The sequence below is a fragment of the Ambystoma mexicanum genome, chromosome 10, assembly GCF_040938575.1.
Source record: "Ambystoma mexicanum isolate Mex_15411 chromosome 10, UKY_AmexF1_1, whole genome shotgun sequence".
NCBI lineage: Eukaryota > Metazoa > Chordata > Amphibia > Caudata > Ambystomatidae > Ambystoma > Ambystoma mexicanum.
The window spans coordinates 626,014,208-626,039,121 of record NC_090932.1 but is presented as its reverse complement, the minus strand read 5'-3'; the positions used below and the strand labels follow the sequence as shown (position 1 = coordinate 626,039,121).

At 47.2% G+C, this 24,914-nt stretch overlaps 1 protein-coding gene across 12 annotated transcripts in view; it reads right to left on the bottom strand.

The window, feature by feature from the left end:
- AGFG1 (ArfGAP with FG repeats 1) overlaps window positions 1–24,914 on the bottom strand; it is a 1,171,945-nt gene that overhangs the window by 276,369 nt on the left and 870,662 nt on the right. For all 12 annotated transcript variants that reach the window (XM_069618220.1, XM_069618222.1, XM_069618215.1 and 9 more), the window contains one exon: window positions 20,799–20,909. In XM_069618220.1, the coding sequence (XP_069474321.1) occupies window positions 20,799–20,909 (111 nt within the window). The remainder of the gene's footprint in view (window positions 1–20,798; window positions 20,910–24,914) is intronic.

Here is a 24,914-nt window from a genome sequence, read left to right as displayed (position 1 = left end):
ACGCTCTGACCTTGGCAAGGATCTCTGCAGTATGCTGGCAACTCGTACCCTCCAAACTCTAGAGCTGCAAGAGCCAAGCCCTCAGCTTCAGCGATCCTGGATTGTGATGCAGGATTGCTACACCTACTGTGGTAAGAAAATTCACGACCACTAGGAGCTTGACCGGAAGCAACACTTACAGGCTGAGAAGGTCCGGGAAGCAGATCTGCCTCAGTCACGCCAGGGCGACGAGTATCAGCCTGCATCAGCACTGTTTGAGTTGATTTATGACTCGCAGTAGGAGAGGCAAGGGAGGGAACGCGTACAGAAACAGGCCTTCCGACGGGAAGGAGAATGTGTCCGTCCATGCTACTGAGTTGGTGGGATCTGCTGGCAAACCTTGCCCTTCAGAGACGAAAGGAATTACTTGAGGGCCCAGAACACTGCCCGCAGCTCCAGGATATGTATGTGAAGATCGTTCTCCTCCTGCAGCAGGCCACTGGCGTGCAGATGTTTGGTGTGGGCTCCCCAGCTTTCCAGGGAAGCATCCGTGGTGACCGTCTCTTGGTCCAGGGACTTTGAAACCCTTTGCCCCGGGCGATGGAGTGAACGCCCCACCACCGTATCGCCCAACAGAACTCCTCGTCGAGTGGTATCTTGTCCACGAAGCTTCCAGACACCTGAACTCAGCGAGCTTCCAGGAACTCCTGAAGAGGTTGCATGCGTAACCTGCAGAGCCGGTTAAGGTAGATGCAAGATGACATCATGCCGAGAAGCAACTTGATGGTCCGCACCATGGCGTCTTCAGTGACAACAGTCACCGCACTTTTCCCAGAATGGCCGCAGCCCTCTCCTCAGAGGTAGGAGACTGTATTGAGCCTGGCTCCTAGAAACAGTGTGTTCTGCAATGGCGTCAAGCAGGACTTCGGATAATTGATGGAGAATCCCAGATCCGTCAACAGCTGGACGGTCGTCTGTGTGTCCGACGGCCAACTCTCACAAACTTGCCCGCATGAGCCAGTCATGCAGTTACGGGCACACGTGTATCCCTGGCAGACGCATATGGGCCAGGCACTTTGTGAACACCCTCGGGGCTGACTTCAAGCCGAAGGTGATGGCCTTGAACTGGTAGTGCTGTCCCTGCACCACAAAGCATAGGAATCTTCAGTGCTTCTTGTGAATGGGGACGTGGAAGTAGGCGTCCTCCAGGTCCAGCGACGTCAAGAAGTCTCATTCCTCCAGTTGGCTTAGCATGTGCTGCGACGTGACCATCCAGAATTTTTGGGACTTGAGGTACTTGTTGAGACGCTGCAGGTTTAGAATGGGCTGCCAGCCCCTGGTTTTCTTTTTGACTGAAAAGCATCTGGAATAGACTCCAGAGACCCGAGTCATCTTGGAACCAGCTCTATTGCCACTTTTCAAAGCAAGTTGAGGAATGTGCTCTTCCTGCCGGGCCACCGGAAGGATCCATGGACATTTGTGTTGGAACTCTAGGTTATGTCAGTGGGCAAGAGCGTCCAGCACCCATCTGTCGGAGATCTTCTCCCACTCGCTGACTAATCCCATCAGCCAGCCTACCAGCAGGCTGCATGGGTGGGTGGCCAACATCTTGGTGGGTTCAGTCCTGCTTCAGGGTCGCCATCCCGCCTTGAGGGAGATGACGGCGCTGACCACCTCCATTGGAAGCTTTGTAACGGCCTCTGAAGACCTCCTGGGTCTTGGACCTAGAGGGCTGGCGGTATGACAAGGAGAACCTGCCAGACTTTCCTCTGGAGGCGCGAAAGGAGTGCGCAGGGCATGGGCCATCTCTGTATCTGCCTTGATGGCCTGCAAGGACTCTTTGACGGCCTTCCCAAAGAGGTTATCACCATCGAAGGGCATGTCCATACCCTTGTCTGGACCTCCTGGTGGTAATTCATGACCTAGCCTTGACGCCAGAAGCAGACCCCATTCCCCATTTGCGGGAACCCTGCGTTGGCGATGTCCAGCACCACTGTGATGACATGGTCTGAAATCATCTCTCCCTCCTGGAAGAGGTCAATCGCCTCCATCCTTTTTGTTGTCGGGAAGGAACTCCAGAATCTGGCACAGCCTGTACCACATTTCCCTGTCATACCTGGCCAGGATCGATAGGTGCGTTGGCCACCTTGATGGTCGAAGCCACAGCGTAAATAACCTTCCTCCCCATGGCATCCAACTTCTTCCCCTCGCTGTCCGGAGGGACTGTGGATGACTAGGAAGGGTTCGACGACCTCTTCCTCATGGGTACTGAAACCACAGAGTCATGTTTGTGACTGTAGATACGTGGGTGTGGACTCCAGCACCCGGTACTTTTTCTACAGTCTATCCCACATGGCCGTAGCCGGGCAAGGATTCTTTAAGAGGCCCTCCTCCCACACGCTGTCCAGGAGGGGTACTGCCATGATGGTCTTCCTCTTGGCCTCCCGCTTTTGGTACAGGAAACCCGCTTTCTTGGGTTCCTCAGGTGTAAGCTGAAAAAGCTTGGATGCTTTGGCGACCATGGAATGAAACAACCCCACCTCATCTGGTGGGGACACTGTCACGATCTGGTGGCGCACACACGCAAGAGGAATCCACTACAAGACACTGGTAAAACAAGGCTTCATTCTAAGCGCCTTCAGTTTTCAGTAATTTGGCATGCTTTCCCTTTAAGAAAACTCTTCAGTGGAAAGCCAGGACATCGAAACGGCCATGGTGGCGTCCCTTACATTTGGGTAAGCTGCGTAAGGTCACGTTTATTTGTTCTCATCAGCCCTTCCTGCGCTCGGCTCCTCGCTTCTGAACAAACTTTCGACTTCTGTTTTTTGGTAATTGTTGTTTCTTGTAACCAACCTCTGCTTCGTGTCTACGTTTTGCCTTTTGCCTGCCTCTTTGGATTCTGATTCAGTTTTCTTGGAATTTCGACCCATCCTGACTCCGACCTGCTATTTGGATTTCCCTTGTTTGCCTTGACGTTTTGCATCGCTCTATTGGAAGAAGGTATTCTGTGGCGTACCTTCCGTTCATGGTATTTTGGTTATTGCTCTGTCAGTCCTTACCTGAGCAGGGTTTCTTCATTTCTTCTGCCTTTTTCCCCCCAACTTGTTCTACCAGGTTCCGTCCAGCCTTACCTTTTAGTTTTGACACCAACTCCAGTGAGGACGTGATTGCATGCTCAGTGGGAAAGCTGTTTTCCTCTTCACTTGTCCTCACTGGAGTTGTAGACTCGAAGGCGCGCTCCGTGAGAAAGAAGTTTTCCTCTTCACCTTTCTACAAATCGGTTCCATGTCTTAAAATCGCAGCAAAAATGAATGTGAATACAAAATATCGCAGAAAAAATGTAGTGGTTTTGCAGCCAAAATCCTGTAAAGGATGGGAGGGACACCCCCGCAACCCATGGACCCATTATACCATTTAAGGGGAGAGGGAGACACCCCCGCAACCCCTGTTCCCCTTAAATGGTATAATGGGGTACACCTTTACTGAGTCAAACCACAGCATTTTTGCCACAATTTTATTTATCGGTAACATTTTTGCTGCGATTTTATTACCCGATACCTACAAAGGACGCGAACGCACGCTACGTGGGAAAGACTTATTTTCCTCTTCACATTTTTGGTTGCGTTTAACTTACTTTGGGTCTTCATCCATATTCTCTCTAAACATTCCCGATTCCACGGTAAGCACACTTATAAGGGGTTCTGGAGCTCAGGGGATCTTGAGCCTGGGACTAATCCTATTCTTGTTTCTACTGTTAGTATTTGTTGAACCACCTGCCAGTGCCTTCAGAGTTATTGATCCGAAGAACCAGCACATATTGCACAGGTCTGTATTGTTTTGGTTTGATCTTTAGATTAGACTTAGTAAAGTCATTTTGGTCAGCGTGTACATTGTTTCCTGACAGCTTGGTGATTCGTGGGATCCATCCATCCATCCATCCATCCATCTTTCAATCAGTAGTTCCCCTCTGCATGTTTAAGCATTCAGTGGGTCACATTGTTGGGAAGAAATTATAACTTCACTACGTTGTCAGGATTACACGTGGGAGCTTTTGGCATGCCCTGACAGATGCTCACGGTTGTGGCAATCCGCCCGCTGCAACGATATCGTTGGTCGTCACAGTGTCTGTTCCCATGTCTAATGGGGGGGAGGGCACCTGACGAAGAGGTGGAGGGGGGCGGATTGTGCTTCCTCTTCTTACCTGGCGGCTGATCGGGGGCCGCATGGACTGGGGCCGGCGGCATCCTTTTCTGGATTTCTGACACCAACTTGTATAGGGTCGATAGGTTGTCCAGGGATACATCTCTCAGCAGGGCTGACGTGGTCGGAACTCTAGGCCCTGCACCTTCATCGCCGTTGCCGCAGTTGTCCTCGTGGACCATGTGCAGGGACTCCAGGTCCTCGTTGTCCTTGGATGAAAATTCCATGGCCTCTGGCAGGCTTGGGACTTCATCACCCCCCCTCTTGGCACCCTGAGGACTGCGTGAAGCGCTCAGAGACGGCATCCTGTTTTCCGGCGTGCCAGCAGGCTTTGCCACCACCCTCACTGACTCCTCTTGCCTCGGAGGCGGGGATAACCGGGGAGCAGTAGAGGTTACCTTCACGGGCCAGCCCCTTTGATCTACGAGAGAGCAGCTGCCACCAGCTCAATCGCTGAATATGTCTCCTGCCCAACCTGGGCCATCTTGTGCAGGTCAGCCGCCATTTTTTCCATCCTGGGCTTCTCAGGTTTCTGCCGCAGCTTAGCCGTGTTGGACAATTTTTTATTTTAGGGAGGAGCTCGATCGCTGGCTGACGATGGAGGCGGATGGAGACGTTGTTTCAACCCTGCCCATCGCAGGACCGCTTGCGTGGCGTACCCGATGGAACCGGACTTGCAGTGCTTGGCCTAGTCTTGGGTTCCCACAGATGAGGCGCCCTCAAAGGACTTAGAAGCCCACTCCTCGGACCGGCCGGTCCTGAGTCAGGCATAACCCTATTTGGGGCACGGGGCGGAGGCATTGGCATCTCTGAATCTTGCCATCCCCGACGGGTATTTTATGATACGAAAGGACAGACCGGATGGAAGGGGGAGGGGGGTTAAGGATTGGCGTTTTTTAGAGCATCACTTACCATTTGGGAGATAAATGGCCAGCTCTCAGAAGGGATGGAAACTAAATTCGTAAAAATAGGACTCAACGCAGAATCCTCTCTTAATGTCTTATTGATATATAGGCCCCCTTCAGCAGAAGGGGATTTTTCAGCTGTCCCCACTAATTTTCTTCTTCTTTCATTGAAATTAAACACCAGCTTTTTAATATTAGGGGATGTTAACTTGTGGCTTGGACACGAACATGACAAGCTCGCTTTCGACTTAGAGTTGTGTTAAACCAATTTAGGGTTTGAACATAATTCATGTCCCTACACACTGTAAGGGGCACACCCTGGACTGGGTCTCCACGCTCAATGTCAATTCTGAAAGCATCCGTGCCTGTGGTCGGATCACTATTTCATGAACTTTACAGTGCAGGCAGTTTTCCCTCTTAAAAGGAAATGCGGGAAGCCTCTTCAATTCTACTCCAGAAATCTTAAGAATCTTACTCTTGAGAGGATTGAATCTTTCTTGTGTTCAGAAATGGTGAATTGCTCTGTCGCTAACTCTACCGCTGAGTTGGCACAGTGGCTATCTTCTACCCTAGATGGTATTTCTAACACGTTGGCACCTTTAAAAAAAGCCTCTTTCTTCAGCTTTATATACCCCCATTCCCTGACAGAGTAGGGGCACACCATCCAGTGTAGCGGTTCCATTACACTGTAGGCTTTCTGTGGTGCACAGTATACTTAGATGTATTCAGGGTATGTGTGCACAGATTTCTCTCTTTTCACGTCTGTCTCACTTGTATGTCCTCACCACACACATGCCCCTAGGGCCATGGCAGAGTGCTACATTGCCCCCGAGTTGACCCAACCGACACAGACTTTCTAAATCACATATAATTTCTTGAATAAGACATTAGCTCCTTATTGTACTGATTACAGCCAAAAGGAGAGTCTCTTCCTGCACGATTTGCAAATCTTCATTGATTCAACAAGAGACCTTATGTTGTCTACAGACAAGGTTATGGTCTAAAGATGTTGTTAAACTAAATGTGACAACTACGCCATACAAACTGTTTTTTGCTAACAATTTGCTTTGAACGCTAGTTCTTACTGTTTTGACTTTCATTCTTACATTTCTAAACTTCCCGACTCTTGCTGCATGTCATTTTATGAGTTTGTTATTAATCTCTATGTATATATGAATTTGTTGCAATAAGCCTAATTACCAGAAATAATAAATGCGAAACCTAGACAAGTGACAAGTGCCAAGGACTCAGAGCAGTGTGTTATAGCTCTTTTGTCAGAGACCCAATATGAGGACATTACACCAGGTGTAAACCATTAACACAGTGTATAGAGTGTCCCCCTCCTCTTCATTTCTTGAGACAATTTACAGTGACTCATTAAACTTTGACACTTTATTATTTTTCATATCGGGACACACCCCTCTTTTTCTTCACCTTTAAAAAATAGACACTGCAAGCAAGTTAAAAAATATAATTCATGGTTCTCGCCAGAACTGAAAGGTCTTAAAGCATCTGCTCCCAAATTGTTCCATACCTGGAAACATAAGGCTACTCCTTCAACTTTGGCAGCTTAAAAAGGGGCCACCAAAGAATATAAATTAGCCATCATTGAGGCCAAGAAAAATTCCTTCGACTTGATAATTGAAAGCGTGCTCTTGGATGAGAAGGAGTTGTTTAAAATCCTTAAGGAGCAAAAATCCTTGCCTATCCTTGATTCGGGCCCAATAGTTAAGGATACGGCTTGGTGTACTGGTATTCAGGATGCCATGCAAGGCAAGTTGAATGGAATCAAGGCAGACATTGATCGTAAAAAAGAGGGTCTTCATAAGGCACCACGAGACAAGGAGAGCTGCGAGTTTGTTAGATGCCCTCCCATTCCCCAATTCAGTTGCTCTCCCATCTCAGTCTCTGTCATGATGCCTGCCCCCGGGAAGACAGACCAGGCCCAGCAACCCCGGAAGCAGGCATCACGCCATTTGAAGCATGCCCAAAAACCCCAGTTAGGGGCTGCTTGGGTGCAGTCCTGGCGCCTATGGCGCCAGGCTCATAAGGATAAAGTCAGTCCTGGCGCCATGGGCGCCAGGCTCATTACAGAAAACTTACCTAATGCAGACCATGCTGCATACTCACCTGGTGCAGATCATGCTGCACGAAGCCACAAGCCAAATGGGGCTTAGGAGGGACTATTTTACCTAAGGGACTACTTTTTTCTCGGGTGGGGGCTGTGGAAGAATACTTACCTGGGACTTCTTCCTAGGCTATTTAAACCATGCCCGGACAGCCACACGTGCTTCGCGTTATTCTGCATTCAGCAGCGTAACGCTCACCGTGCCTCCAGCATCTTCCAGTCTTCAGCCACGCACGCTTCAGTCCTAGACCATCTGGAAACGAAAAGAAAGAAGGAGAGGTTCAAACTTGAAACCTTACCTGAATTCTTGATCCATCGCGCCGTAGATCTTGAAGGAGTCATCGCACGCGCATCGTCACGCGCCTCCCAGCACCGCACTGCACTCACCATCCAGTGCAGCTTTTCCTCACTCCATCGCAGGCTCAGCATTTCCACACCGCTCTCCGATATCGAAGGGGACAAGAAAAGCCAGGTGAGCACGGGAGTGCAAAAGGGCAATACAAACTACCCCCAAAGACTTACCGGATTACCATGGGGGGTACTTGCCTCATCTCTGGTCGGCGCTGTTAACTCTGCATCACCGCCTCACCCCGGCCCCTAAGGGGAAACCACTGGACATTACAAGCAACCCCCCAAAGACTTACCTGATTTACCGCAGGGGGTACTCACCTCATATCGGGTCGGCGCAGTTAACTCTGCATCTTCACCGTACCCCGTCCCCTAAGGGGAAAACCACTATAGACTTACCAGACTCTCACCAACTGCCCTCTGGACTCATCGTGGTGGTTAGGTCGGCAACCTACAAGGAATCGGAAAGAGTGAAGATCAGACATTTGAACTCTTACAAACTATTGGATCCTAGAGTCAATACTGGAACTCACCAATTCCTCCACGCCAGTGAAGTAACGGGTCGTCTACGCGCCCCTGCGCTCGATGCAGGATGGAGAGCCCACCTGTCTAAACCATCAGGTGAGAACAAGAGGGAACATCGGGGGTGGTCAGTGGGCAGACAACGGGAGTGGAAGGTGGGTTAACGCTCGAATTACGGGAGGTTAATTCCCTTTCTCCTTTGCAGAAAGATATTCATATGAGCCGACAAACGAAGTGAGTGGGGGTGTCCAGTCAGTCATCTCGGCTCTACGTGGCACCAGGCCGGTCCAGATCGACGTCCCTGTGGGAACCAGGAGAGCGTAACAGTCTCAGACCTCGCTAAAATAGTGGAACACTTGAAAACAAGCTTGTTTAAGAATGATGCATGGTCAGCAGTTAACATCAAGACAAGCTCACCTGTTTTGCTTGAGGCTATATGCAAATGTCTTAATGCCTCGTTTTTGAAAAGCCTAGCGCCCCAGGAACTGAAAAAGGCTTGGGTTGCCCCCATTAATAAAAATCTGGGGCTACCAGTGGACAATCTTCTTAATTACAGACAAATCTCTAATGCACCTTTCTTGCTAAAAATGTTGGATCGATGGGCATATGTCCAAATCTTTGATCACTTGAATCAATTTCCTATCTTATATAATCGCCTATTTGGTTTCAGGCAGGGATTTGGAACAGAGACTGCTCTGCTGTAGCTCAAGTCGAGATTGTGGGTGAGAATGGATAAGAGAAAGACCTCAATTCTGATGTTGCGAGACCTTCAGGCCTTCAACCTGGTGGACCATTCCATTATGTCCACCCGATTGATGGAGGTAGCCAATTTCTCACCTTCTGCTGTCCAGTGGCTATCCTCATTCCTTGGTAACAGGGATAGTAGAGTCTTTCATTAGGAGGCAGTGGCTGCGCCCATAACCATTAAAATGGGCGTTCCGCAAGGTTCCTGCCTATCACTCTGTTTATACAACATATTTACTGCTCCTTTTTTGCCTTCTTGGAGCATGAGGGAGTGGTGTTTAAGAATTATGCCGATTATACCCAGCGTATCATCCTGATCGGTGGTATTCATGATAGATGGGGCATTTATGAACAAAGTTTATACTCTTATTGAGAACTGGATAATCCAAAATAATCTGTCTCTGAACAGAGATAAAACCGAGCTGTTGTTGGTTGGGACTCCTAACGCATTACAAAAATGGGGGCCGGTTTATGATAGTTTTTGCATCTAGGACTCCAAAATCTGTACTTCAAAGAAGGTCAAGACATTAGGTGTCATCTTGGATCAACACCTTAACATGAATGTGCACGTTAGTAGCTTAGTGTCTTCATCTGCATACTATATTAGGCTCTTGACTCACCTTAGACCTTTCATTTCGCAAGTGAGTGCTGAAACTATCGCAAGAGCAATTATTGGCGCAAGGCTAGATTACTGCTGTAGTCTGCTATATGGCATCAATAAAGTTGATCTTAACAGGCTCCAGGTGACTCAAAACGGAGCAGTACATGAAGTCACGAGAATTGCTCGTAGAGAACATGTCTCAATGGCTAGACATGCTTTGCACTGGCTCCCTGTCGAGTCTAGATGTTTGTTTCGTCTTCTGGTCATCAGCCAGAAATGCCGACCAAGATCAATGACAGAGTATCTAAAGGAACATTTGAAAGAAAAACCCTGTGTGAGATCCTGCGATCTAACAATATGAATCAACTGGCTATCTCAAGGTTTAGAACCTCAAGGGCCGCCAAGGGATAATTTCAGTATGCAGCTCCGATAGCATGGAATGGCCTCCCGCAGAATTTGAGGGGCATAAAGTTCACCGAAATTCTCAGGAAGAAATTGAAAACATTGTTGTTTTCTTGAAGTGTTTCTACCCAACTCTAATAACCTGTCACCGGCTATGAGGCTTCATTTATGTTTATTCCCTGTGTTTTGCTTTGTTTTTGCTACTTTTTGTGTGTCGCGCCCTCAAGCCTAAGGGTCCATGGTCGGCGCATTATGAATTAAAGTAAAGTAAGTAAAGTCAAGTTTAGCCACGCCGCCAGTCTACTGTGTCAATCCTTCATCGTTTTCTTGGAGAAGCTGAGGCAGATCTCGCACTCTCCTTTGTGCTCCGGATGAAGACAGTAGAGGCACTGAAGGTGTTTGTCCTCCACAAACATGTTCCGTCAGCTGCATCTGCTGCAGAGCTTAAAGAGGGATCTTCCGGTGCGGAGTAGGCCCGATGGCCTTTTGTAAACTTCGACAATCCATGCCCTGGAGGGGCGCTGAAATTCACTGACAAATGGATCCCCGCTGTCGGCAGATGGAGAGAAGAGTACACAGGCTCTTTGACAAAAATTCTCCCCCCCAGATTCTTAAAAAAATAATTGGTTAAAATGTTGCATTTTAGAACATACTTTTAAAAAACACTGGGTAAAAAGCACAACAGTTTGCAATCGGCCCAGGGGGCGGGCATGGTATTTTTTACTTGAGATCTAAAAATATATCATCCCTGTCCTCTGGTCCTCCTAGCGCCTAATACGCTCACGCAATCAACGTGAATATATGCAGGCATGGTATCGTTTACTGGATATCTATGACAGTTCAGCCAGCCCAGAAGTACTCCCTGAGCTGGAAAAAGCAGCTGAGGGAGCACTCAGTGTTTCACTCTGCTGGCTCCTCCATAACGGGTGAGGGGGCCTCTGGGCTGACGCGCCCTTGCCCTTTATGGATGAGCTACACCTGCCTAGGGCTCTCCCCTTCCCCGCTTTTTCTTACCTCCCTAAAAAAAAAAAATTCAAGCTGGGGATCCTCTTCTCAATCTGAAGTGTAAAGGTGGGCATAATGCTTCCTAAATTCTTCTGCTATGTCTGAGCTATGTCTTTTAGCACCTCCCTTCCTCTGACTGCAAGGCATTCACCAATCAAGCTTCCACCCAGAGATGCCAAGCCAACAGCTTGTCCGCTTTCTCCCCTTTCTCATTATATTGCTGCTTGAGGCATTGCAGTGTACAACTGGTTTTATGCGCAAGAAGAATCCTACGTTCGGCTTTGCATGCCTTTAGATCTTTGAGCCTCGTCAAGCTTATGCTGGTGATTCCCACTCTTTCAGGGACTCCTTTTCACATAGGCTTGCACCTCTCTAAAGATCCTATCCCAAGTATGTCTCCCTCGATAGTTGCCTTAAACCCTTTGCACAATGTGGCCATGGTGACCTCCCACGTATTGTTAAATTCAAAATGCTCCTCAATTTTTGTAACTGTAGTTTGGCCCACCTCCTTGTCCTTCAAAAGATAACCATTGGAGTACCACCTCCACCTAAACCTTTCCCTCTCTCGTACACCCATCAGTGCCATAACTAAATCATGGTCTGCCCAAGGGCCAGAACGTGCGTCAGCCTTCTGAACCCCATTGATCTGTGTGTCTGCAAGCACCACGAGAGTGACCAGTCTCCTCTCATGGTTCGACTGTTCTTGCAGACGGTTCATTTCGGTCCTGTAACCACTGGTTGTTTGAACGTTAACTCTATATTAAATCGGATAACATGGAGCGATGAAACTATTGGTAAGGCCTCACAGGTGGCACAAGTTAAACTAACTACACTTCCTAGTGCTATTTTTGCCACTAACATTGAACTAACTAGCGGGGACGCCAAAAAGGTTACGACTCAATTTGGAGGTGTGTATGGGGATTAAGTCTTGCTCCACAAATGGGCGCTCTGTTTCTAAAGGGAATGGATTGGCTTAAGTAAAGGACACCCGAGACAAAAAGAGAGCACTACGATGTGAGCTTTGAAGTCTGTCCAGCTTGGTACTAAACCCGATAGAAAATGCACATAGGGTAAAAGTAAGTATCAATACACGCTAAAATGAAATAAGTTCGAAGTGGAGTGCTCCCGATGGCGGGTCTTTAGTCAATTCGCCTTTAACAAATAATATTGGCCTGTTTTGGAGGATCATAGACGGCAGCGTTAGCTCCACCAGAGCTATTAAAGGAGACCCTGAAGCCTACTGGGTAGCTTCAGGGGTAGGCTTGCAACATTATATTATATTATATATATTATATGTTACTACTGACTTCCGCAATTGTATTCGCTCTCCCCTCTTGCTATGCCACTCTTTTTGACTGCTTACTCTGTTCTCTCCTCCTCTCCCTTTCTCCCTTTTCCTATCTCCTCCCCTTACTTTCTTCTATGCACTTACTCTATCAGAATTGTCCCTGGACCTAGTATGATAGCAACCTTGTCTGTCTCCTACCCCCCTCCCTTTAGTTGCCCCCCGCCCTAAGCACTATCTGAAATATCGTCAGGCCTAGTAAGATAGTCGCTTGTTTTGTTCCTCTCCTCCCTTTCTGCACCCCTCTCCCTCACCTTTTGTTTTCTCCAGCTCTACCAGAAATGTCGTCAGGCCTAGTACGGTAGTCGCCTGTCTGTTTCCATTTCCTTCCCACTCTCCCCCCTCCCTTCCTTATCTAGGTCTTAGCTCTTGCACTATCTGAAATGTTGTCAGACCAAGTACGATAGTTAATTTCAAATCCTTACTTATCATGGCCTGTAAGAATGTCATTGTATTTTCCCTTGTTCCCTCCCTTGCCTTTAAGCGCTTTGAAACACTGTGTATAGGCGCTATTTAAATAAACTATCATATCATGTTGAACAGGTGTTTGGAAATAAAGGCGTGTCAGACTTCACAATGGATGGGAATGTTGCAAACTGGATATTCCTCAAAAGTAGGCATGACATTAGCCGTATCATCACCGCCAGTAAGTCCTCAAGGGTCCCTGACCCCAATGGGATTTGAAACTTATTTATCAAGACGGATCCTGCACTCTGGGTGAATACTTTACAAAGGTTGTTGCGGTGTATGAGTATCACACACACATACCATCCTCTTGGCGGGACAGCATAATCGTCCCGGTACCAATGAAAGGTAGCCATGATGACCTTTGTAGCTATTGTCTACTGGCTATGTTAGACGCCTCGGCTAAGATCTTTGCCCGTGTTTTACTAAGTGAGCTAGAGGAGTGGACAGAGTTAATTAACATTATTCCTTTAAACAAAACCGGGTTTAACAAGGGCTCCAACACTACTGACAACAGTTTATCCTTGGTCAACACCATCCAACAGGCATGGATGATCCAGAAACTCCCTATGTACACAGCCTTTATCGACTTCAGTGCCGCGTTTGACACTGTTGATCGTTGCAGGCTTAGGACTAGATTACACAGTTGGAACTCCCTCCGGCGCCCCCTGGTCTTTTGAAAATTATTATCCACTTGCACAATGGTACCAGAGGAAAGGTTTGTTTAGATCGGCCGGAAGGACAACTAGATGGATTCCAACCCAGAACAGCCTTAAAAAAGGCTGTATTTTAGCTCCCTTATTGTTTAATTTATATATGTCATACCTGGGAGGAGCTATCCTGAATACCATCTCTATTCCTCCCCATCCTCTGGTAACTATCCTGGGACCCCCCTTCACTCCAGTTCTTTAACAGGACCCTGGATTATTCACAGCTCTGCCCAATGCAATTTACTACAAAAAACAGTGCATGTCCCCATCCAGGAACAGGACCCGCGAAACTTCATGCTGGTCGTTTTCTCAGAGACCGTGTCTTCAGCTTCTTGAATTTTCCGCCCATCTTCGATTGCTCGATCCTCCGGTCTGCATTTCATTAAGGGGCCAAGGGCCTCCGGTCAGTCCTCTCCTTTGGTCAGTTGTTCTGATACCCTCTGAATATCATACTCTGTCACAACCTGGAATTTCATTCCTTCCCACTTAAAGGACAGAGAGAAAGGGTATTCCTGTCCATGTCTCACCCCTCTGTGACGCAGCATTCATGTAAGAGTGGCGCTTTGCTTCCATAGTCAAAGGAGCCCATTTCTCTGGCCTTGTTCAAGATCCGGGCCTTCTCCGCATAGTAGTGGAACTGAACTATAATCGAGCGGGGTCTCCTCCCTCCACATGCTGCTCTGTGGGCTCTGTCGGTTGTGCAGCCAGGTCTACCGCCACCTTTCAAGCCAGAAATAGAATGTCCTAATCAGCTTTTCGACAGCCAGGCATAGCATGTCCTGAATCAGCTTTTTCGACATCGCCTGTAGTTGCTTCTCCTGTACACTGAAGAAACTAAGGTTATGCCCCTCCCTATTTTCAATATCGTCCAGTTTATGACACAATTCTTTGTTTTGCCATTCCAACTATGAAATTTTCAAGTCAAGTTGCGTTTCAAGAATTCCCACAGTGGACTGAATGGTTTGCAACCCTTGCAGTCGTACTTCCATCCCATATTCTCATTAATTTCTGCCACCTTGGTTCCAATCTCAGCTCTCATTCCCCCGATCTACTCCAAGATGGCCTTAACGTCATTCTTTATTGCCCCTTCACCCATACCTGGTGCATTGCTCTCTTCCTGGGCCATTCAAACCTTGTTGCCCACCTCCAAGCTCTGGTTCCTAAATTGCTGCAGTGACACCTTCCAGCTAATCAAGCCTATTATCACAGGTCTAAAAACCCCAGGCCGCTATCACAGTCAGGTTCTGGGTGTGAGAGCTAATACGAATGGTCTTCAAATCCAGACAAATTTTAAGGTCGTCCCCCTGAGCTGCCACCCCAAGTCGATGACTTTCCCTTCAAGTATACCCCACAAGGGCAAGCTCACTCTAGGGTATTCCAGAGTCACCTCGTCACTATGGGACTCAGTGCCCAACTCTAGCAGGATCTTCTTGGCACTGTGTTCATCCTTTGTCCTGGTCCCATCGACTCCCTTCCCTCCGCCACTAGGGTTTCTTCCTTCCGGTGGCCTTGGATTATGACCCATATCATCTGCTCCCCCCTCACTTGCTGCCTGGGTCTGGGGAGTCTTCCTGGACTGGGTTCCGATGTTGCCACTGCTTATCAACTGTGCCTACAAGGGGGAAGGGACCATTTCTGTGCCACTTTGGCCTTTGAGCGGTGCCACATTTCGCCAATCTTAGTGGACAGTCTCTTCAGAACAGTCCCGGGGCATCTCAGGCTTCACCATTTCCAGGCGCTCCAAGAGGGTACGTGTTGCCGCCTTTCAGAGCGAGTGTTGCAGAGGGCTCTACAAAGCTTCACAAGCAGGCAGCCATCTTGGCTGCATCCCCTGGTGGCCGTCGTGGATTTCAACTTTGACCTGGTGGCTGCTCATCTGAAGCTGCCTCAACAGAATGTTCCCAAAATGGAGAACGATCCATCTTCTGGCAACAGGCCTTTTTCGCTCAGGTGGTTGGTAAGAGTAAAATGACGGCTTTCGTTGTCCTTTCAGGTCATTTTTAAGGCCCATTGCATTATCGAGTCCTTCAGAGGGTCAAAAATGCACAACTTTGCAGGAATGAGTCTTAGACACAGAAAATGCTTCTGCCTCAAAAAGCAAGAGTGGCATTACACTGATGGCTCGAGCACAAGAAAGCCTGGAACAGCAGGTCTGTGTTTGTTCCAGTTCCAGACATGGTACTAGAGTCAGTTGAGGTTGGAGAGTTTAGTGTGGTTCAGTGTCCACAGGCAGGAACGGATGCCCAGTGTGGGGGTAGCTTCAAAAACTGTGAGCCCATGTTGAGGTCCTTCACGAAACAGTTACAAGCCAAGAAACAAATAGACAAATGTAGACAGCCAACACTGCATCATTCTGCTATGCAAACCATCTCAGAGGAACAAGATTCAAGATGCTGGAGAAAGACCTCTTGCATAACTACCTGAAGAGGCGCATTGTCGTCAAAACGGAACACATTTGAGAAAGATCTGATATAGTGTCAGACTGGAATTTCAGATATCTACACAATGCGAGTGATTGGAAATTGGACCAAGAGATTTTCAGCGACTCCTTCGGGGCACTGGTCCTTTACCAGACAGACCGTTATTCCTTTTGTAGGATGCCCATTAGCAACCACTTCTGGCAAACTTCCTTCAAACATGGTGCCTCAGGACACATTATGTGTGCCCTCCCCTTGCCAGGATAGTGCAAATACTAGCCAAGGACAGGAAGGAGCTGACACAGCTACTGCTGGTATCCTCCTGCTGGACAAAGCATGCTGCAACTTTCACCGGGTTTTATAAATCCAACTACCCCAAACACTCGTATGCTGAGGAACCAACAAAAAGAATTTCAGGACACGTTGGAGCATACTAGGTCTTTCTGGCAAAGTTTGGGATCTTAGAGAAAGATAGGCTCCTGCCCTCTAAGATTTACAAATGCTCTTGGGGTGGGGTGTAGTGGCGGGTATCTGAATGACAAAGATTCAAGATCAGTAACTTTTCCAAAAATGTTGGATTGTTTTGCAAGATGGAAAAAAACTACTCCACAGTTAGTGCTTACAGGTAAGCAACTTTAGCTGTCCATGGTGATGTAGACTGAATCCCAGTGGGGGAATCACCCAATTGTAAGCAGAATGCTTACGCTTTTACACATGGAGTTATCTCTGCTGGCCCGCTATTAATACATGTGGGAATGCAAATGTCATCCTGAATATTTTCCAATCCTGTCCCTTCATGAAGATCTTACCAGGATGGGTTCATCTTGCATGCTGACTAAGTTGCATGGTCTGGTGCCCTGCTGAAGAGTATCGGGTATTAGCACCTTATATATGACTAGGATAGTCTACTCACAAGACAATATGTTTTTCTGAGATAACAGATTACTTATCAAGAGTGATTTATTTTGTGGGGCATTAATGCTGAATATCCATTTATAGTGAAGCAGACAATATTTATAAGTAAAGAAAATCTTCTCTGAAACCTTCAGATAATTTTTTGCAATCTTATTTGGAAAAATGTTTTTCCCACTTGCCTATGGCCCGTTCACCAGGTTGGTTTTGATAGTTCACACTTGAAAGCAGTGGGTGATAGTTCACTTGTCATAAGGTTCCAAACTAAACATCTTGTTTATCCCAGTGCTCAAAGCGATGGCCATTCTGGTAGTTAAAAATCTCCTGATATGAAGGAATTATAACAATAAAAAGTACGAGGTTAACAATATGTTTTGCTACTGAACGTACACAAAGTCCATGGTTTGATTGCTTTTATTGAACTAAATTAAAGTACTATGCTGAGATGATAAAATGCATAAGCTATCAAAGTCCCACAGACTTCAAAAGATGGCTGTTGCATGATAAAATGAGCAAGAAACTCACCCCCGCCCCCCGCACCTCTCCACACCCCTGCACGCCACCACGCTCCACAGTGCTGGACATATCATTTAGATGGGGAAAAATGAAGAGAGAATCTTTCTCTTTAAACTCCATTGCTTACAGGATATTGCATGTAAGGAATTCTGCTCCAAGCAGCGCTTCTATGTACAGCGCAATTCATTTGAGGTAAGAAAAGACAGATATTTGCACACATAGAAACTAGCTCTCAACTCCAGCAGTGCAGGGAAATTCCATTTTCAGTTGGACCACATTTACCCATTGTTTTGCATGTATAATGTGTCCAAACAAGTAGGTACAGAGATTCTAATGAGTGGGGCCCCGTGATCTTGAACATACAGTGATACCAACTGTGGAGAAATCCCAAAATGCAAGATAAAAAACTTGCAATTTCAAAAAGGGGGTTTGATTTTTATAGGACACTCAAACAGTCTAAATTTGTTCACAGGTTCAATAGAATTAATATTCCATTGCTTCAATCAGACACCAGCTGCATCTTGCATATCAGGATTTCTAAACACTATTAATGTCTTTACTTACTTACTGGGAAACACATGTGCCAAGCCCTGAAAAGATACAGATACTTAGGTATCAGTAATTTTATCAGATTCATTTGTGGAATACAGTGATTGGCAGATGTATCCACTTTTGAAGAAGTGCCCAACCTCATAGTTAATTAGGCTTAAATTGTAATTTCCAATGTATTTAGGATTCACAGATCGTGGGATCTTGGTCACAAGAACCACAGGTATCCAGGTTATACCCCATGCCCTGTGTTTTATTCATATTTAATCTGAAACCTGTGGTAAAATTGAAAGGCTAATGACAAATCTTCACAAGCAAATCAACCGGGTCCTCATTGCTCCTGGGCTAACTATCCAGGTTTCATTTTAAATGCAGCACCGAAACAGTCATTATCCAGGTCAACGTTTATGCTCTGCAGATCACGCACAAAGTGTATTTCCTATCTCATGAACTTATCAGCTACCTTCGATATGGTGGCGTATCACACTATGACCAACCACCTGGTACAAAGAACGCCCTTTACGGTTTCAGTCTTAACTGCTGAATCCATATGCATGCATTAGTAATGGCCGAACCCCAAAACCTCACCCATAATGATAGGCTCACAACTTGGTTCAAGTGTTGGCAATAAAAAGGCTGTAGGATTTTATTGTACAGATATGGGTTATGACTATAACAATATGACATATCATGATGGTATCATACTTTTGGGAACCGGGTCCTGAGGTTACCCCCTCGGACCCGTGCCGCCTTCTTGTGTCCAACGACTTGTTGTGGGCACTGTAAAGTGCCTTGTACTTCTTTTTGTTCTTCTCCCCTTTTGTAGGGTGGGTGGGGTCTGTAGTAAAGAAGCAAGAAGATTTGGAAGACACTGAGTAAACAGTGAACCTCCTGTTTGCTTGGGTCCCCGTTCAGGGTCCACAAACAGATTGTGTTTACTCTGAGCATGCTGCTCTCATTTATAGGACCCAGGGAGGCCCTGGGTCTTTGTTGTGTATGTGGTGGGGGCCGCTTTTGTCGCAGCCCCCGGCCGGATAGCCAACTGTCTGACCCCCTGGTGGGGGCAGATCTTTGAACCTGGACCCTGCCTGATGGTTGTTTCCTTATGGCGCTTAGCACCTTGCTGTTTGGAGGAAAGGTGCGATGACTGTTCGCACCTTACCCTTCCGTGGCTTTTGTGCTGCCGAGACTGCGTGTCTCTGTAGCTGGGGGGGGAGGAGAGGAGCAGGTGCGGGGGGTTGGGGCTGCCCCTCTCCCAGCTGCCGATGGTAGCAGCAGTTACCCTGCCTCGCTTGTGGGATGCCCATGCAGCATTGCCCATAACTGGTTCTCAACCTATATCTCAGATACTAGGCTGTGCAGAAGAGAAACACAAAATCTGATCTCCACCCGGTTACCTGCGGTGTGCCACAGGACCCAATCCTCTCCCCGGTGATCTTTAATCTGTACATGGAACCACTGGGATCACTTGGACAACCCTGACATCTCACTACACCAGTGCACGGATGACACCCTGCTGTACCTTAAAGTAAACTGCTCTCATGACATGACTCGCCTCAGGAAATGAACTATGGATGACAAGCTCATGCCTAAAACTCAAGTCAAACTGAATGTATGCTCTTTTTGCCACACCCCTAAACAGAGGAGCATTCAAGGACGGCTGAACGAGATGCAACTTCCCAACTTGCACCATCCACCAAATCTTTCAGGCTCATCGTGAACAACATTTCCTTTTAATAGCACAAAGAAGAAAGCCTCGAGCACATGGTACCAGATCACACTGCTCCACAAGATTATACCCTTCTTCCCTTCCCAGGAATTCTGGACTGTGGTACAGGCTTTTGTGATTGCACACAGAGCGGGTTAACAGCGTCCTCTATGAGCTCCTGCAGCGCACCTGACTCTCCTAAAAGCAGTCATCATGCCACCTTTTCACCGGTTCTTTCAAATTCAACTGCATCTTTCACATCCTGAACTTTAACTGACTTATAAGGAAACTACCACAAAGACGCCCGCTTATCTTGCGGGCAACCTTAACACCTTGAGTGGCAAACTCTCCTCCAAGATCAACATCATTTCTAGGCTGCAAAGTAAACTAACTGGCAGGGAAAATGTCAGGAAATAGTCCTCCTATTATACTTTGGCATACTAGTGGCAATCAGAATTGCTTCAACTGTTTAGGAAAGTAGTGAAAACCCTGCTCATCAGATAATTCCTATGTCCGACTTTGGCAACTGTGTCCCGTGTTCTTCTATTGTTCCGAACCCATTGTAAACTGCCCTCTGTTGCTTGAACTCTTCTACACTACTCTGTTGCTCTCAAACTATACTTGCACTGTATAAAACACAAATACAACTCAAGTTCTGGAGGCGACTCAGAACCACACCCATATGTACCAACTCTGCATTAAGTGAACAGCCAGAAGAGGAGTAACCAGACACCATGGATGGTGCTTAGTACTGTTTTTTTTTTACATGCATAGATAGAAGAGAGGCCACAATAAAGCTGCTTTCATTTGAAAAGGGTATAATGAAAGTTTTGCCTCATTTGTGTGGCTTGTATGGAAAAGTGTTCAGATAGTGCGGGCAGCATTAAGTAGAGGAATCTTCTGAATTCATTTGGAAAAGCCCTTGTCCCAGACATCCAAGCATATGTTCAGCTAGTGAAAGACTTTTAAAAACATTAGTGGATCCTTTACCCACAACATTTGAAAAGAATATCGACTAGCAAGACTATGGTGAGAAACCAAAAAAGGGCCACAACATTCAAAAAGAAAGATCATAAAAAGCAGCAGCCTAAGAACCCTCTTTTGCTGTGGGGACAACAAATCGGGTTGTGGAGTAGGGTTTTGAAAAAGAAGTGCGTAATGTAACAATGATAGGAAAAAAGTTGACATGCATGATGAATTTGATATTTCTTGCAGGCTCTAAAGAGAATGTAATTTTTTTCCAATTTCGATCAAGACTTTCGCGATTATCAAAAGAAAGTATATGATTCACAATACATTTCAGTAGCGTTAGTGAGCGTTACCAAAGTTAGTGAATACTTACTTGCATCCATAGGAGCACCAGCAGTTGGCAGACGAGTATGATGAAAATGATGAAATTGTGCATTCTGATAATCCAGGTCTACTGGACCGAGAGCATGCCCATCTTGGATTCCTACCAAATATTGCAGAGGGAAAATTGTGTTTACAAAACATTTTACTGACTTTGCCTGTAAACACTTACTCAATGATTAAATGTAAAATCAATCTATTCGTATTTATGTCAGAGCATTGCATTATTTCAGTTAACTGTTAAAAGACCTAAATAAAAATAGTGTCAAATGTTTACTTTAATCTTTTTCAAACAAGACAGGTGAGAAAAACATGTGTGCCAGCCGTCAACATGGAGAAAAATCATTAGAAGCTGGCACCATATGACGGACACATTTTTTAAAGAACACGTTTTGCTCATATTTCTCTTCATGAATATTTCCTTCATTTCTGCTCAGAATGAATATACCACAAATAAGATTATACTGCACTGTGCCTTACACCCTCAAACTATTGACAGACTTCATGTCTACAGACGACACACTAAGAATACCATTGTGGTCCACACATTTTGTCATGAAGAACAATTAATTGGCTCCTGGAAGAGGACATTAGGCTTATCGTACAACACTTCCGTTACCCATTCTGTAATGTTTTTCCACCCTCTTCCCAAGATGGTGCCCACTGTCTGCTGTGACCCAATTTGGGGACCTAGATGCCCTTTGGACAAACACTTTGTGCACCAATACTTGCATTTTGCACCAAGACCCCTTTCTGTGTGGAAAGACTGCACCTAAATGTCTTGCTCAAGACTATTTTTGAATGTGAAGCTCTCTACTGTTCATACTATGCAGCTTAAGCTTACGGCCAGGGAAGACACAGACACATGGAAAGGGAACCCTTGGCTTCACAAGCTGTCTCTAGTGTGAACATTAGCATATTACCATGCACAAGCACTGCACCATAAAGGTTTAAGTTACTTACATGCAACTCTTGTTCTCTAGCATGGGTCTGGTATGGATTCACATGCTCATGAATATTCCCTGTCGTCATGCTGGGAATCCTCGTTAAAAGAAAGAACAGTTTCATTTGCACTTAAAAACCGTATTTCTCCTCTAAACCAATCACTGTCTTCTTGGTCATACTGCCCCCATCCAATGACAGTACTCTCCCTAAGCTCCACCCCTAGCTGCCATCTTCACATATAGTAAGCACGTAAGGTGGCAGTATGAACCAAGAAGAGCCACAGAGGGGAAGGAGGGAGGGTTTGCATGTGAATCCATGCCAGGCCCCTACTGGAGAACAATAGTTGCAGGTAATTAACTTAAAACTTTGCAAGCATGGGGTCTGGCATGGATTCACATGCTCATGAATAACTTTTACAACGCAGTACATATACACAACCACGGGAGGTGGCAATGCTCAACAGAAGCAATAAAACATTCACCTCACGTGAACAGGTTGCGTAGCAGCGCTTGGCCGACTATGGACTCCCTGTTGATGCAGTAGAACCTCATGAAGGTGTGCATGGACCTCCACATAACAGCTAAGCAAATGTCGAGCAGGGGCACACCAGAGAGAAACACTGTTGCTTTGATGGCTCTGGTGGAGTGGGCTCTCGGTCAGCCTGGCAGCAGCCTGCTCGCCAGTTGATGACAGTGCATGATGCAGCCAGAGAGCCACCTGGAGATAGAAACCTTTGATAAGGCTTTACAGTGATTTACGGATCCAAAGTTGACGAACAACTGAGAAGTCTTCTGAACATTCTTAGTACGTGCCACTTCGAACGTCAGGGCACGAGCAACGTCAAGAGAATGCAAGTCCCTCTCCGCTGGTGGCGACTAATTCAGGAAAAAGACAGTTAAAACCAAAGATTTGTTGAGGTGGAATTCTGACGGTACCGTTGGCATAAAGATGGGGGGGGGGTACGCAGTACCACCTTTGAAGCGTGGAAAGAAAAGTAAGGCTGCTTGTACGACCGGCCTGGATCTCCCCGACCCTCCTGGCCGAAGTGATAGCTACAAGGAAAGCCGTCTTTCACGAGAGGAACTTGAGCAAGACTTGATGCATAGGTCCAAAAGGAGCTTGCATGAGCTAAGTCTGTACTACATGGAGTTCCAAGGCCGAAGCTGGAGACTTCACTGCCAGAAAAGTCCCCTGAGGAAATCCTTGACACGTCTGTGTAACCACAGGGAGGGTCTACCCGGAGAACTGGTGTACCGGGATATGGCAGCGAGGTCCACCTTGATAGAGGCGTGTGTCAATCCTGCCTTGGCAAAGGAAAGCAAATAGGGAAGAAGTTGAGGGGCCATGACTCGCAGAGGGGTAATCTTCTGAGTCCAGCACCACACAGAAAAGCGCTTCCATTTATGGCTGTAGCATTTTAACGTTGATGAGGCTCTAGCCAGGATCTCTTTACATTCCGTTGGTTAAGCATAACCCCGAAACTCTAAGGCTTCAGGAGCCATGCCCTCCGTTTCAACGACAGTCGTGGTGCAGAATCGCCCCTACCTCCCTGGCGAGGTGGTCCAGGAACAGCAGTAGCCTAATGGATGGGGTCACTGCCAAACGCAGCAGGTCCGGTCACCAGATCTGTCTCGGCCATGTTGGAGCAACGAGTATTATCTTGCAGTGGTACTGTGAATGTGTTGATCACATGTAGCAGGGGTGGAAACTGAAAAAATGCGTACAGGAACCGTCTCTCCCATGGGAACAAGAACGCATCCCCCATGCTATTCGACTGAGAGAACCTGTTGGCTAACTTCTGACATTTGGCGTTCACCGCAGTCACAAAGCGATTGATCTGGTATTTGCCACATCTGTAGAACAGAAGGTCCACCATGCCCTGGTGAAGCTCCAATTCGTGGCAGGAGCGCAACTCCCTGCTGAGCGAGTATGCAATAGTGTGCTTGATGCCCGCCAGGTGAAAAGGGACGATTAACATGCCCTGCGGAATGGCCAAGAGCCACAGATCCTGGGCTTCCTTGGAGAGCGCCTGGTGAGCGGATCTCCCCCTGAGCCCCTGCTTCCGGATGTAAAACACAGTGGTGGTGTCTGAAGATCCTCACCACCTCGCCCTTCATGGACAGCAGAAGAGACTTGAGGGCCCAGAATACGGCCCAAAGTTCCAGGACATTGATGTAGAGGCCCTTTTCCTCCGGCTGCCAGAGGCCTCTGGCATGCAACTGTCCGGTGTGGGCTCCCCATCCTTATAGAGAGGCGTCAGTGGTGACTGTCTCCTGGTAAAGCAGAACTTGAAACTGAGTCACCTGATTGAGATGCCGTCTTACACCCCACCACTGTATGGCCCAACAGAACGCCTCGTTGAGGAATATATTGTCTGCAAAGGTCCCAGATATTTGCATCCACCTTGCATCCAGGAACTCCTGAAGAGGTCTCATGTGAAGTCTGCAGAGGCGGACGATGCCGATGCAGGAGGACATTGTGCCCAGCAGCGACTTGATGGGCCGCACCGCCGCCGTCTGTGCCAATAAGCACTGCACTTTGCCTTGTATGGCTCTCACCCTTTTCTCCTTCACCTAGGAACAGCATGCCCTGAGATAGCGTAGAGCAGGCCTTTGGATGGAGAACCCCAACTCTGTCACCAGACGTACAGTCCTCGATGTGTGTTCACTTACCAGAGTGTGAGAGTGGGAACGAACCAGCCAGTCGTCCAGGTAAGGGTATACGTGGCTACCTTGTAGACTAAGATTCACAGCCACCCAGGCACAGCACTACGTAAAGACCCTCGGGACTGACTGCAGGCCGAACGGCAGAGCCTTGAACTGGTAGTGCTGACACTGAACCACAAATCATAGGAACTTGCAGTGTTTCTTGTGAATGGGATGTGGAAGTAGGCGTCCTCCACATCCAACGACGTCAGAAAATCCCCTTCCTCCAGTGGGCGGAGTATGTGCTGCAACGTGACCATCCAGATCTTTTGGGACTTAAAGTGCGTGTTGAGACGATGCAGATCCAGGATCGGCCTCCAACCCTGTTTTCTTTCAAACCAGAAAGCATCTGGAATATACTCCAGAGCCCCCGAGACGCTGGGGGACGGGTTCTATTGCCCCTTTCTGCAACGTGGCCTGCACCTCCTGCAGAAGCTGTGTTCCCTGTTCTAGTCACG